Source organism: Nipponia nippon, unplaced genomic scaffold (genome assembly GCF_047370975.1).
Source record: "Nipponia nippon isolate SJK-2023a ecotype South Korea unplaced genomic scaffold, ASM4737097v1 scaffold_16, whole genome shotgun sequence".
NCBI classification, from domain to species: domain Eukaryota; kingdom Metazoa; phylum Chordata; class Aves; order Pelecaniformes; family Threskiornithidae; genus Nipponia; species Nipponia nippon.
The window spans coordinates 7000161-7015914 of record NW_028262332.1 but is presented as its reverse complement, the minus strand read 5'-3'; the positions used below and the strand labels follow the sequence as shown (position 1 = coordinate 7015914).

The 15754-nt window shown below is 46.8% G+C and overlaps 1 protein-coding gene across 2 annotated transcripts in view; it reads right to left on the bottom strand.

Moving 5' to 3' along the window:
- Positions 1 to 8262: 8262 nt before the first annotated feature.
- The window catches only part of GPR107 (G protein-coupled receptor 107), a 40156-nt gene continuing 32664 nt past the window's right edge, over positions 8263 to 15754 (bottom strand). Inside the window, exon 19 of one of the 2 annotated variants that reach the window (XM_087752509.1) lies at positions 8263 to 13991. In XM_087752509.1, coding sequence (XP_087608635.1) covers positions 13895 to 13991 — 97 coding nt within the window. In that variant the 3' untranslated portion in view covers positions 8263 to 13894. The remainder of the gene's footprint in view (positions 13992 to 15754) is intronic. The other variant, XM_087752510.1, reaches the window with a different exon arrangement.

Genomic DNA, 15754 nt, shown 5'->3' with positions numbered 1-15754 from the left:
GGATGACCTTGGGGGGACACCAGCACCTTCACTGGAAGAAGCATCGTCACCTCCTGGCTGCCCCCAGCTGAGGGCTGTGCCTCTCACCCCAGGATCCTCAGGACTCTCGTGAGCCTTTGCTCACACTCTGCAATAGACACCAAGTTCAATCCCTCCAAAAACCCCACGGATTCAACCTACAGCAGGTTTGCGGCACAGCCAGGAAACCATACAAGTGCTAAAAGCAGCAGCACTCGGCTCTTTTCCACCTCAAAACCATGCAGGGCTTTATGCCTCTACAAAAGCTCTCTGTGGATGTGTGCACACATTCATTAGCTGTACCGATGCACATGATAAATACCATGTTCTTCCCGCCTGTGTTGCAATGAAGGCCCGCTGGAGCTGCCCAGGCATGCCTGGACTTCTGTGGTAGCAGCCAAGGAGGGGAAAAAAACCGTGCTTGGCTACAGTAAAACCTGGCTGCGAGGCTGCAGAGAGCACAACGCAAACCACCCGGGGTTCTTGCAAAGGGGAGAAGGAGCATGGCTGATACAATGCCGATCTTCACACTTTTTTTTTTTTACCAGCGAGGGATTGCCTGGCACTTCTCCAGGGATACATTCCCCAGGGAGATATTTCTAAAATGTGTAGTCTCTATTACCCAGCCTTTCCACGAATGAGCTCATTAAGGCAGGAGAGTAGAAAACCACCATCACCATGCCCCAGCTCGGGCGCCCAGCAGCGGCACACCCCGGGGGACCACCAGGAGGAACGGCACCGAGCGCCTCGGCATTTGCAGCTGCGAGAGCTCTGCGAGGCTCGCGTTGTCCCCCCAGCATCCCTCCCCGTCGCTACCAATATTTGCACGGCTTTTAGGGACAAAGGCCTGCCTGCGACTCAGGCACAGGCCTCGGCAGATTTCAGTTTGGTCTTCAAATCTGCTGCAAAATGCCCTGTGCAGCCCCTTCCTTTGCTGCCCACTAGCAAAATACCAATTTTTGCAGTATTTCCCTTCATCTGCGGCCACGGGGCTGTAACCGCGTTGCAGCGGGGGGGTCCTGCTGTGTGCAGAGCACGACCTGTCCCACGCCCGCGGGGGTGATCAGCAAGGTCCCAAACCTTCCCCGTGCAGCACCGGCATTTTAGCACAAGCTCTGCTGATGCAAAACTGATGTTAAAGGGATTCAATTCTATTTAAAACTCTACCCTGCCTCCACCACGGGGAACGCTGAAGAGAGACCTCAGATCACACAGACGAGAGGAGAAAAGTAATCGGAAACTGTGCAAGCCAGTCACTTTCTCTTCCTAATTATTAGCTTTAACCCTATTATTGCTTAAATAACACCGCTAGTGGCATTTTCTGGGATGCAGTGACATTTCTACAGCCAGAGAAACACAGCCCCAGCCCGGAAAGACTCCTGGGGCCGGCGGGATTGGAATGTGAACAGTGACTGGGGCACAAAACAATCCTGTCCAGCTGGATGCGGTCAGTGCGCCAGGGAAGGAGCCGAGTTGCTTGCTCAGAGAGGAAAATCCAACGCAGGGCCAGCCCTTGAGAGCAGTTTTGCTTTGCAAATCCCCCCGTCTTTCTCTTCTGAAGAAAACCTCTGCAGCCCAGGCAGCACTCGCACCTCCCCGCCGCCAGCGACTGCAGCCCGAGCTTGCAGCCTGCCCGGCCCTGGCCGGAGCTGGCTTTTTCATTAAGCGACTGCATGTGCTGCTCGCAGTGCATCCACCGTCTCTTCACCGTATTGCAATGCGCTGCCATGGAAATGATCGTTCCCTGGGCGGTATGCGCTGTCGCTGCTGCGGTCGGAGCAGGGTCTTGCTTACAGCGAAGCCGCTGCCTCTCCTGCCACGCCAGCGCCGGAGGCTGGGATGGGATCTGAGGACGCTCCACGCTCTGACTGCAAAAGCTGGCTGCGTGGGCTGTGCAGCCGAGCCTGTGTCTGCAGAAAGCTTTTTCTTCCTTGGCTATTTACTTAAAAGCGTTTAATAAAACCACTGAGCTCTTTTTCCCCAGGACACAGCAAGTCTGTCAGGCTCAGCCACGCAGCCTTTGTTCCACGTGGGCTCGCCACGCTGCGTGCATTTAATAAAGCATCCTCAGACACCATCACGGGGGTTTTCCCCAACGCATCCTTGTTGATTTAATCGTCAGGATTACAGTCACCTCATGGGAATAGCGCTGCCTGCAAGCAGCGCGGTTCGGTCCCCCCCCGCTCCAGGGCGCTTGCTCGCTTTGCTTCATCGCAAGAGGTTTTTTCTTTCCTCCTTTTCTCCCTCCCTGCTGATGTGCTCGGACCTGAAAAAATCAGTGGTTATAATGCAGCCAAAGCACAGCACCCTCTGGCCCCCACCTCAGCCATGGCTGGAGCCATGAGTGGGGCTGGAAATGGGGGATGGGGTGGTATCCAGTATCCCGCACTTGCACTCTTGGATGTAGGTTGATGCAGGAGCTGCCCTGAGCTGGGCGGCTCAGCTCAACTCATCCCCTACCTCTCTCCTGCCCTTCCCAGGGCTGGATGAGGCCCCATGCAGGGTCCACTCCTGCTTCAGGCTTCACCAACCCCCTTTTCCCTAGCGCATCGCTAAACCCACGCATCCATCCGTCTGCTGCTGCCGTCTTTGGGGCCAGTGTTACCCCCAGACCTGCCGGCTCGCAGACATCCCCCTTCCACATCCACCCACGCAGAAGCAGATCGAGAAGGTGCTCCAAAAGCAATCTGGCGCTGGAGACGGCAGCAGCAAAGGTAAAGAGCCTTTGTCCGGCCGTGAACTCACCGAGCGGAGCGCACACAGCCCCTACGTTGTGCTTTTTCATGAAAAAGCCAAGTTTTGCTAAGAGCTTTCTTGTGCCAAAGCAGGGAGGCCGTCAGCAGGGGAGTGGTGAAGCCTCAAAGCCCGGGATGGGCAAGGAACATACACACACACACAGGAGATTAATTATATCAGCTACAAAAATAGTGACTATTTTAACGTTAATGCTTAAGTGATCTGACTCAGTCAGAAAAAGAGCCAAAGAAATTACTGGCATCAGCGCTGGCTGCTCCACCAGACAAGCCGTGGTCACTGCTGGCACGGAGAGTTACCAAAATAGCTGCTTTTTGAGGGTTTTTGAAAAAAAATGCCAGTAGAGTGAGTTCAACATCCTGGTGCAACAGCCAGAAATGGCGACCGCCGGTATGCATCGGCTAGTCCTGGGGACATCCTCGCCCGTGCCTCGGCTTCTCAGGCATCACCCGAATCTCAGATTACAACAATTTTACGTACGTGTATGATTTCAAGACTGGGGGCAGCTTTAGATGGGACTCCACAGCTTCGAGCTCATCAACCAGCGCGTTTCTGAGGCTCTTTTAAGCTTGACAAGACGCGAGCGGTGCTGCTCTTGCTTCGCCCCTGCTTTCACTGCCGGCCACAGCAAACACGGAGCGCCGGCAGTTATCGTTGTAACTGGTTTGATAACTGAGCTACATACAAGAAAGCCTCAGAAATCAAGATTTATAACCCAAACCACACTGTGGCTCGAACTCTAGCAGCCCTACTGGCTATCACCGTTATAAATTAATTTCAGCTAGCACAGCATTTTAGTGCCAATACATAGCATGGCTTTAGAGAAAACACAACAGAAACCAAACATACCAGTTTTTTGGGTAAATGGCAGCGGGAATGGTGCCCTGCAGGCTCTTTCCCCAGGAAACAGAATTGCAGATGGCGAAGTGATGGCCAAATGCAGAGGAAGGTCTGGAAATCAGCACAACCGCGCCAAGGCTGCACATACAGCTGTCTTTCAAGACTGACATGCAGCCGAGGCGCTGAGTGTTACGATTTGCTATGCTATTAATTCCTCTGTTAAATTCTAGTGTATTTTTTTAAAGACTATATTCTCTTTACAGGCTCTGGGGCTGGAATTGTTATGCTAATGTGGGAACCTGGAAAGGGCGGCTGTGGCGAACTCATCAGCTCTTCTCCCAGTTGCCTGCCGTGCGGAGCTAGCAGTTGGCTGAGACGCAGCCAAGCAGGAGGAGGTGTCGCGCTCTTCCTTCGTGGCACATCACAAATCACAGCTGGCAACTGGGAAACCACCTTCTTTTTCTGCTCCTGCCACGCTCATCCTGCAGCGCAGGAACTGCGGGGCTCAGCCCAGCTGCCTTCAGCCTTCGAACAAGGCTCGATACTAGAAACGGGCAGCGCATTTGTTCAGGGACAGAAAATAAAAAGACTCCTCGTAACGACAACCAAGCAAGTGCTGGACGGTTGCGTCTGCGTGAGATAAGATCACAGGCGCAGAGGCAGCAGCAGCTTTTTGCAGCCAAGACGCCCCACAGCATCCACCAGCGCCGTCAGGGCTGAAAGCGGGGTTGGAGAGGCTGTTCTGCACACTGGGAGCGATGCGTGGGGTTACTGGAGCACCGTTCACCAGTTCTGCTGCCCAGCTTCAGCAGATGCCTTTACTCAAAAAAAATCTCTTTGAGAGAAGTGTCCCTAAAACTGCAAGAGTGGGGTTTGGAACAGAACAAAGCTTTTTTTAGAAATATATATACGTAAGAACCTTCAAAATAAAGGGAAGGTATGCAGCTGCCAGCTGTCTGCTTTCCTGCCCAGATCTTCGCCCTGAAGGTAGCTCGTGAGGGCTCAGCATTGAATGGGCAAAGGCGGGCACAAGGGAACGGTCGCGGTGGTGCTTTTCGTGCCACGAGCTGGACAGAAGTGAGGCTCTTTCCAAGATTACTCCTGAGTCCTATTAGATCGTCAGCCCCTCGGTGCGTGGAGCCTGCCTGCAGCACACACCACCCCACCAGGGACGCTGCCCTGGAGCAGCCCAAGGAACCGGCCACTGCTCACCTGGTCTGGTTTTAAGACGAGACACGAGCCTCTTGAGCAAGCTTCGTAAGCAAACTGCAACGTCAGCAGTGACGTCTGTCCACCCAAACCCCACCCTGCAATCAAGTTAAAAAAAAAAAAACAAACAAAAAACCCCCCACAACACCCTCCCCCCCCAAAACACAAAAAACCAAAATAAAAACCAAAACAAAAAAACCCATAAACCCCCCCCCGCCCAAAAAAAAGCATTCAAACATTCAAAATCAACCTGTACCTATTTTTCAAATCTCATTGCCATGAGAGGTTGAACCGTTGCCTCCCACAAGGATTCATGGCAACACACAGGCGTCGTGTGCTTGGTAAATCCCAGCAGATATTTCTGCTCACAACAACGGTTAAAACCCTGACTTGCCATGAATACAGATTAGGGCACACACGTACCAGCTTCATTTTAACGTTGTACTTTTATGTTCCTCTTATGGAGCAGCCGAGCTCACTCAAGGCATCGACAAGGTTTAATAGTAAACCAAAAGCGGACCCCCAAACCAGAAATTATGCATGCAATATACTTCACACAGAGATAAGCAAATGGAAAAAGACCTGTTCAGGCATTTAGTCCAGCTCACAGCCGATAAGGACTTGTTCCCTACAGTATATTTAGCAGTGATTTGTCCAGTCTAGTGTTGATTATGTAAAACACCACAGAGCTGCCTCCATTTCTCCAGGGAGATTGTTTGCAGCCAAAGCCATCTCATTGGCAAAAGGTTTCTCCTAACACCTCGTCTTCCTCTGCTTTCATTTCATCTCACCTCTCCACAGCTCAGGCCTTGAGCCACACGAATTAATTCCCCACCCATTTCTGCAGTTTCCCCCCCCATGCAGCCATTTTGTAGCTTGCAACATCTTCTTGGCTCTCTTTAATCATCACTTAGTCAGGCTTACAGCTTTAATTCTTGTAATCTTCTGTCATTGCCCAATTCTCTCATCTCAGTCCCCGCAGCTGTTCTTTGTAGCCCCTCCAATTTGGCTACCGCCTCCTGGTATGAGATCCATCCCAAACCGAACAAGTTTGGCTTCTCCCAGGGGATGCAGATCGATACCTTCACAGCCGTGCTGGGGGTGGGATTCCTTCCAACTCCACAGAGCTCCAGCAGAACGAAAGCAGCCCGAGAGCTCAGGGGAAGAGGCATTTCCAGCCAGGCAGCAGCTGAGGCACTAACCATCGCTCTTCCACACCCCGTGGTAAACGGTGGGCGCGTACATGTTCTTAGGGCAACAGGATGCCAATGGGATGCCCTACAAAAACGACTCGGAACTGAAGAAGATCAGCACCTCAAAACAGCGTCCTCAGGGACAAAAAAAACCCTTATTAATATATTTACCCTTGCCACAGGAGACCCACGTTGCTCACAGCTCCCCTCATTGAGGACGCTGGAAGCCTCTTACCGAGCTCAGTGCAATCATCCCAACAGGGAGCAGTAAAAGGAGTTTTAAGCTATCCCCTCCATTTCGATCCTCACCTATGCCACCGACCACCACTGTAACAGCCTCACCTTGCAGGCCTGTTTATTTTTTTCAGCAATACAAGGAGCCATCTCATGCATTATATCTCAGCCACCCCACTAAAAATATTCCCCAGGGGAGAAGAGTCAGGAGAAAGCGGTGTCACCCCAAGTGACATTACTCTCCACAGATGAGAGGGGAGAGAAGAAAGGGTTGACATCCATTTGTTGTTCCTTAAGACACATGAAAGCCCTCGTCTCCTAACTGAGGACCCCAGTATCAGGATCAGCTGTGCCAATACAAGCTGTATTATTACCTCTTCTGCACAAAGCAATTTGTTTTTATTGACCATTCAGTATACAGGGCACTACAACACGCTCCTCCTCATTAGAGTCTGTCAGTCAGAAGGCAAAGGAAGGTAAAAGCAAGATTTAAAGAGAAGGCAGCTCTTTGCAGTCATGAAGATAATCTTGCTAGAGCAAGAGCATTGACAGCAGGCAGCCTGGACTGCAACAAGGCGCAGCAAATGATCAAGACAGCTCAGAATTTCAGACACTAGAAGAAAATCCTTAAAGCAAACAAAACAATTTACCTCCTCCGGGCAGGAAAACACCTACAAACTTGCATCCAAACACAGCACATTGAGGAGAGCTGTGTTAGGGCTCTGGTTTTGTTTATCTCCCCCCCATGTAATTCTACCAGACAATCTCTGCTTGCAATACACCTTAAGTACCAGGAGCTCTGGTGCAATTAGGGGCTTTTTCTTTTTGTCTCTCCTTGGAGAAGGTAGTCAGAAAGCAAGATTTTTTTTCCCACGTAACCTATACTTGGTCTCAATCTCAAGTGAGTCTTCCCACAATTTAGTCCCACTTTACACAGCCCTCCCCTAACATTTCACCTTTCGTTACAGCCGAGCGGTTTTTTAGCCCAGTGCCGCTAACTCCGCTGGAGCGCTGCGCACTGACAGCAGGGATGAGTTTGGCTGCTGTCGCTTTAAGGGGAGATATTTTAAGGCCAAATATACAACCAACAGAAAAAGCAGAGGATATTCAGTTTGGAGAAACCGAACATCCAAGAACTACCTGCACGAAAGAGAGAGAAGCTACCCCAGTGCAACAACCAGCCATCACCTCAAGTTTGGTTTATTCTACAGCAGGGTATTACTAAGTCCAAAACCCATGTACTTTTTATAGTTTAGTTCCCTGGCAAAACACCACCCACCCAAAGGCTTGAGGCAATGCAGAACTGGCTGCTTGGGATTTGCAGGGTAGAAGACACAGGCTATTTTTGGCATTACCCCTCTGTGGTAGGATGAGAACTATAGGCTAAACTGTAAGAAACATCTTGAAGACCTCCATTTCGTGATGAAGGACATATGCTTTTGAGGGGCGGGGGATTGTCAGGAAAAGCACTTTACAGAAATACTTTGCCCTCCTCATCCCTGCCAACCCAACCAGTTTGCAGAACCGAAACATGGGGTTAGGTCCCAACAGCTCAGGAAGAGAACAGCTACAGCAGTCCCAAGTCACCCCCAGTCCAGCCTAAAACAAACAGGTCAAGGACCTAGCCCTTTGCGATAACGTGGCCAGATCCACAAAGGAGACTACTTAAAAATACAGGTTTCTACCCTTAATTTGTATCTAGTCACCAAGGTTCAAAGCAGAAACTACTGCAGAAGTTCAGCTGACAAAACGAGGAGAGGAGCTAGGCACATACCAGCACAGCTGTAGTACCCGGAGGTCTTTCAGCTCAAGGCAAGGCACCTCAGTGTCACCCCCAGGAAAGCTTTTCCCATAGACTACAGGCAGACGAGATTGTTGTGATTTGGCCCTGTATCCATGATGCATATGTTAATGGATGCCAATGGCAGTTAGGCATGGGGAAACGCAGACTTTGGAGTCAACGGGTCAGCTTGGCTGCTAGCAGTTCAGAAGCAGAAAATGAGATGCATTAAACTTCTTTCTGGTCAATCTTTATTTTACACATTTGCATCACAGCAGGGAAACCAAGTTACACAGACCACCCTGATTTGTATCTACCTTGCTTCTCTTCAAATACTGTTTGCTGTTCTTTTAATAAAGTTTAAAAAAATACTGAAAAAATCCATTTGTACATCTGAACATGAACTGAGGAACAGGATATTTACAGGTCACCAAAACCCCTGGAACTGGACCTTGCTGTACACAGGAAAGTCTTTGAGTTCTGTTGGAGGTCATTTACTAAACGAATTCAAAGCTACAGTGTACAAGGTGCCCTAAAGCTGCTTAATGCCACAAGAGGATCTAGAATTAATTATTAATAGTTACTAAAGGGAAAGGGAAGCTATTTAGACCCATACTCTGTTTTGACAGAACAGGTACCAGCCCAACGCTCCAGTATCCTAGCTACGAGACGAAGTGCTTCTGATAATGTGGAGGTCGGCTCTATTTTATTACACAGAGAGCAGAACGCCGAGTGAAATCCCACAGGGAAATATTTATTAAGAATTGTCCTTTCTACAGGATCGCTGCAGTCAAAACATAAATGGGTTCTTGAGCCAGTCAACCTACAAGGAGCAACACTTTTCTCAGCCGCTTTCTTCCAGTACAGTCACTTTACACATAAATGAATATTGCAGTATTTTTCTTAAATCCTGTTCCAGCCGCTTGCAAGTACATATCGTGCGGAGTTCTTACAGGATCATTGCTATATCCACGCGAGAAACTGTAAGGGGGAAAATACACAGCCTCCCAATATTGCTAAGTAAAAGTGATTAATAAGCCCAAAACAGCATCGTACCCGGCGGCTACGAGACAAGGCCAATTAATCCAATTTAGAACAACGTTTTCCAGCACATCAACCCCAGGGAACACAAAGAACCACTGGTCAAGTGCCTCTGAGGAGCACCACCTCAGTTTTCATGAAACATTCAGGTTACTGAAGTTAAACACAAGATCACAGGTTTTGGACAGTGTCAGTCCCCTTTCAGGTATCACCGTACCTTCCATCTATGGCAGCCCACAGCTCCACGCTCTTTTTACCAAGGTGAAAAATGGGGAAACGTTTTATGATTGAAATGGAGGGCATAACATAGAATCAATAGAACACATTCGCTTTAAAGTACCAGTAATCTGTTAGCTATCATGACAGGTCAAACCAAAGGAGACAAACCAGGTAGACTGAAGGAGGAGGATTTCCTTCTCTTCAATACCTGTGCTACTCCCTGATTATTTTTTTTAATAGCTAAGCAACTTCAGTTTTCAGAGCTCAACAGAACATAAAAATACCTAATATTTGCTTCAAATGCAGGTGGGCAATTTTCAAATAGACAAAAAACCTCTTTCTTGTCAATTTGATTGTCACTGGCCAGACTGCATAGCTCTTCTTTAAGAGGAGCATACTGTAAGGAAAAAAAAAGACTTAACACACTAAAAATCTTCCATTGGACTTTCACCAAATGTGCACACTGGAGTGACTAGGACATGCCCTTTCATGGCCAGAAGGAATGTTACAGTGCTTAAGAATACGTGGTGGATGCACACTCATGCTAGAGAGAGTCCACTTAGCTTCGGAAAAAAAAAATACATCTTGCACATTACTAGCTCCAAGACAAAATACTGCAATGCAGCAAATTTTTACAACATGCTCCCAGGGTATGCCAGCATGGAGATCCAGGAACAGGGCACTCGGCTGGAGAGAAACCCTGAACAATGCACTGCACAGATCACGACATGCTGAGTTAGATGACAACATGAAAGAGCATCTTAATAGGACAGCATGTGGCTTCTCCAACTCGAACTGCTACATTTTGAGCAAGCAGCAGCAATGTTCCAGATGACCCCATTATGTCTTGCTTTCTTTTAGTACGCCTCTTGATGAACCATCAAGGAAAACATTTTCAAGCCTGAGGAATGCAAGAGTCTGGCAGTTGCACTGCAAGGAGGTTTCCTATGGAAGACAGCTTGCTGAACAGTTACAGCAGGCAGGAGGAATGCATCAGTGGCATTTGCACGTCATCATCAACAGGGATTTACCGGGGCAGAACCTGCATTACAACTGAAGACTGAACCGATCTCATTTTTGTCTGCAGAGGGAGCCGAGTACTCCACTGCAGCAACATACGTGCATGCCTTCAAAGCCATTTATTCTGAATTGCACCAGACCTGCTTTTCCAGGACTCCTGTCATTACACCACTGGGTACTCACAGGCTGATTTAGTTGTTCGCTTCAGTAAAAGGCAAAGACAGGAAAGTAAGGCTGTATCCCAAAACTATCTGTAAGCCACAAGCAGCTCTTCTATTTTCCCTCCCTGTGAAAGACAGAGCTTCCTACCAGATCAACAGCCGTCAGCATCTGAAAGGCAAGCTCTGCTATTATCCTGCCCGGTGAGCTCTAAGCTGCTGCTTTTCACTAGCAAGAGAGTCATGCACTTGCCAGTCATGCAGATGTGGGTTTGCCTTGGGAGGAAGGGGGGGAGCAGCCCTCCCTTCGATGCTTTGCGGTGCAGCACACACCGTGCTGCGTGAGGAGCACGGCTGCAGCCATCCTCTCCATCCGCCAACAGCCCAGCCGCTGTCCAATCCATCATACGACCCTGCAAGACAAAATTTTTCAACCTGCTCCAAGGAATTCCACCAGAGAAAGTGGAAATTTACTTTGGAAATGGCTACAGTAAGAATCTTCTATCACTCTGTTTTTTGACTTGTACATCCACATTCATTTTCTTTGCTAATGCTTAGGTCTGACTAGTTACTGTTGTACTGCTGGTTAGCATCCTGCATTAAGCACCAGCTGAAGGCGGTTGTACAGCTGACTGCTAAAGCTCAGGTCTGAACTAGGAAACAGCTCTTCTAAAACCACTTTTGGAGTACTGCCATGGCTTTTCAGGCCAAGACAAAAAAAAGTCACCCATTTTTTGGCCTTTGACTAGTGAGCCGGCAACTTGGCAGATAAACCTACACCATGCGCAACTTTAGTAAAGTGCGTATAAAAAAAGAAACCTGAGACTAAGGTAAAAGCGCTCGCCAAATCAGCGGCTCCACTGATGCTGAGGTATGGAATAGGCAGCCGTTTGGAACCAGCTCAGCCCATGCTGGGATCCCAGCACAACCCCTCATGTTTCTGGGTGAAACGCCACACCCATCACAATTTCACATCTCACTCGCAAAAGGTATTAACAGGTTTTAAGACAGCATCATGTCTGGATTAACATTGTTTTTGCAGTTCTGTTCCTGACAGCAAATCCTTATCCTCTACATACTTCAGTGCCAACAGACTTCAAGTCTCCATGGGCTACTCTGAACAAAGTTTACAGCCTGTTTGAGTGGCCCTTTGGATGCAGTGACATTGCAGGGTTACTCTGTCCCTGTGGCAAAGAGTGAGGGGATGAGTTTTTCAGTTATTGTATTTAAGTGTATGATGAGCTGGGACTGCCTATGTTTGTCTGGAGTCCAATTTCTCAGACCTCAGCTACTTAGTATGCAGAAGATTTCTTCATACAGAAGGTCTGAAAGGCTCACAGGTCACCTAACAGCCTTTTAGTTGTGTAGGCTTCTCTGTTTTCACAAAAACTGTATCTTTGCAAAACAATGACAGCAAAAGTCAAACCATCACTGCTGCAATTACCATGCAGTTACAGCTGAGGAGGAAAACATAGAAGAGGACTCTGTACACAGAGAAGAGGGCTATTCTCATGCTTTATCAGAAGAGAAAGCAGTTCCAGGTATCAGAGCAGGCAGATTCATTTCTACCGTTTCCATGATGCATAGAACCAACTACTTTTGGGACTTTTCCCCCCACCTGGGAAAAGAAGTGGCAACTGGAGAAAACAATGCTGGACTTCAAAAACGCAAGTCTTGGTACAGACTGCTCATTTAAGAGCTCTACAATCCCTGTTCAGGACTGAGGAAGAAGTGGTTCAAGGTTCCAGAGGAAATCCCCCTTCTAAACTTAAAGAATAAAAAACCCTAGTGGCTAACAGTCCTCTAATCAGTTGTGCCCCAGAGATGTAGTCCCTTCAGTCAAAAAAAAGCAATTCCTAAGTGCCTTTGTAAAAGATGCTGGCACATCCGAAGCTCTGCGATGATGACTACCCCTGTCACCCTGACAGAAGCACTTTGCTCGACAGCACCATACATCAATGTCTCTACATGAATATTAAGGCTTCAGTGGGTCAGTGAGTTATACTTGATTTATTTTTCTTAAAGCTTATCCTCATTACATCAGTGAACCACTTCCATCCTCCCCCAAATTAACAATCATTTGCTATGCCTTACTACTACTACAGCTATGGGCACCAGCTTGCCTTACTAACAATAGCAGAGTACTACAGATAAAACGCACATGGCATTTGTAACATGTCTCTAAAAACTCCACTGCAAGTTTGCAGCTAACAGTTAAGACTTCCATATTCCCCTGCATTGAGTGTTCTGCTCATAACCTTCTCCTTTCCTGACAAAAACCATTTAGGACTGGAAGCTGCGGTTGCCTGGTTTTGGCAGCAAAATACCATTTTGACCAGTTCAGCCCAACTCAAACAGCAATACCATTAATCCTACGTAGCCAGAGAGGTACAAGTAGCCATCCAGTGAGGCTAAGTAACTCAGGATAATGGTGAACCAGAGGTTTATGCTGCCGTACATTTGCTAGACAGACTTCCACTGGAGATTCCGGTACTGTTTATACCATGTCAGAAAGGAGTGTCTTTTGAAATCCCTTGAAAATATTTTATGATACAGATTGAAGTGCTCTGGGTCACAGCTTGAAATAAAATGTTTACAATAGCATGGCAGACCCCTAGAAAGCAAGCATCAGTCTTACACCTCTTGTGTACTTCTTGTCAGGTGGGTGTGAATCAAGAGCAACTCCATGAACAGTGGAGAATTTGCGTTAACGCTTATTGCACTACGGCTAGTGCTTTTAATGGAGAACAGTCACTTGCTTCCTGTATAGCAATACATTTGAAAACCTGACATATTCAAGTGGATACCTGCCTGGATAAGACAAGAAGATACTTATCAACTTTCCCACTGATGCGAGTAGTGGCAGAAGTCATCTGATCCAATACCCCATTTAGTCTCTCAAATAACTGCAGTTGTTTCTATTCGTTTGTTTTGCAACGTTTTGTCCAAGCCAAAAGGAGAGTTTATAAAGAAAAAAAATACTTACATCTCTTCTTTTCCCACCTTCTGACACGCCTTGTAATTCCCAGCATACATGTTACATAGCAAGTGTGTATATATATATATATGAGCATTATATAAAATATATAGTTTACATACACACTAAGGTCTCTCTTCGCATTAGTATTACACATTCTGAAGAATGCAGCTGCAAACAACTCTGAATATCTAACCAATCCAGAAAGGGGAAAAAAAAAGAATAAGCTACCCAAAATCCCTAGGAAAGCTTCACGCTCCTTGCAGGTACCAAGAGATCCCATTTTCTTATGATCAGAGGAATAGTTATATTTCTGCACTGCTTTGCTCCCCCTAGACACACCCCACTCTGCAGTTTCAGTGTTGGGGAGTGCTAGTTGCTCCCTTTCCACTGAGAGTAATAATAATAAATTAAAAAAGTTTCTCTGAAAGTGCTGCCTTAGTCCAGTCCATCATGCCGTACTTTCCCACTCGCCCCGTGGCTCTGCTGAACCATTCACCACTTTCTTGACCTTCTTCATGCCCTCCATTACTCCAGAAGTCGTCACCCTAGAAGAGAAGGGAGAAACATCAGAGAACCGAACTTGAACAGTAACATCCATTTCACCAGTAGCCCAGGTTTGTGCTCTTGCGCGTATCAAACAACACTTCTCTAGTGTTACCAAGACCTAGCAGTCTTGATGATGTTCGGCCTTTCCTATTGCTACCATTTTGCAGGCCAAGTATCATCATGGACACAGCACTGATGGGTGGTGGAAGCAAGGCCGTTGTACTTGAGAACCTCAAGGCCCTCCCCATCTATCATTAAACTAAATGAGCAAATAATATTTGCTCATACTTGAAAGAAGATAGCAGGGGTGGTTAAATGGTTAAAATGGGTGGTTATTTGCTAAAGTTTGAGCAGCTTGCTTGAAAAAAAACAAAATATTTTGCTATACAGTTGAACACACTGAATTCTGTGCATTAAATACTTTCTTCTGCATTTGCAATGCTTTTAATAGGTACAACGTATTATATAAACGCACACACAGTGGACAGTGCCCCAAATGAACCTTACTAGCTTAATGCACACCAACTCCTGTTAATAGCAAAATTACTCAATGAATGGCAACAGAACAGAAGAGAGAGGTCATCCTTTTTATACCATCCAAGTCTGGATTTGTCATGGCAATCTGATCATTGAACTATAAAGCCTCATAATACCGTTCAAACACTAGGCAGACTGAACTGTTTTTCCAGCCAGAACAGCACCACTCCTCTCAGAACTGCCTTAGCTATCCAAAAGCTTTTCAGCCCAGGAGCTTTCTCTGTTGCTATACAAAACAGGCTATTCACATGCACAAGACGTCTGCTTTGTTCTTTTGCACACTATTATTCTCATTCCATACAGGTATTTTTTTCCCCCACAAATGTGCTACAAGGGTTATTTTGGATGCTGAAAGTAAGAGTGCCAATAGCTCAATGCATTCACAAGGGATGCCTGGGAGCATACATAAAACCGTCCTGTTCAAAGATGCCCCTGTCAGTCTTCGCAGGCTTTCACCTGCTGTTTACCATGTAAGAATACTTTATTTGATCAGACTAGCTAACAACATTTTAACAGTATCACCCAAGAGAAGAAGTAATCTTCAGATACACTCTTCTGATAATGCCTTTAGTTCCACGTTAGGTATCAGCTTCTGTACATGTACTGTAAAAATAATTTACTCAAAACGGTGTGTTCAGTGACTCTCTAGCAGTACTGGGATCATCAGTGGTTCAGACGCTTTAGAGTGGGCCTAGATGAGCTTGTGTTTAAAGCAATAGGGAAAGAGTTCAGATCAAATAGCAGCTTTATTCCCTATTGAAATAAAAAAAAAAAAGGGAGAAAAGTAAGCAGGTTGCTTAAAGGAGAAAGATGGAATTAGTAAGCAGCAAACATTTGCCTGGAAGAAATCACGTCGAGCTCATCAGCACAGAGAACACGTAGATCTCTAAGTTCTCCCTTTTGACAAAGGTTTTCCCCACAGTCACACACGAAAACATCTGGGGAAACATGAGCTAGACAAAACCATCAAAGTAGATACATAAATAATTGGAAAAGCTTGCATTGAAATGTACTTAATGGTTTCCTGTCAAAAATGAAAGAACATTGAGTGTGGTTCCAGAGAGGTCTGTCCTGGGTTCACTTCTATTCAGTATTTTCAGTAATTGCCTGGGTAATGGAATAGAGAATTTGCTTATTAAATCCACAGAAGACACTAAAAGCTACATATTTGAGAACAGGACTAGAATGCAGAAAGATCCTGGCAAATCAAGGTAATGGTCTGAAA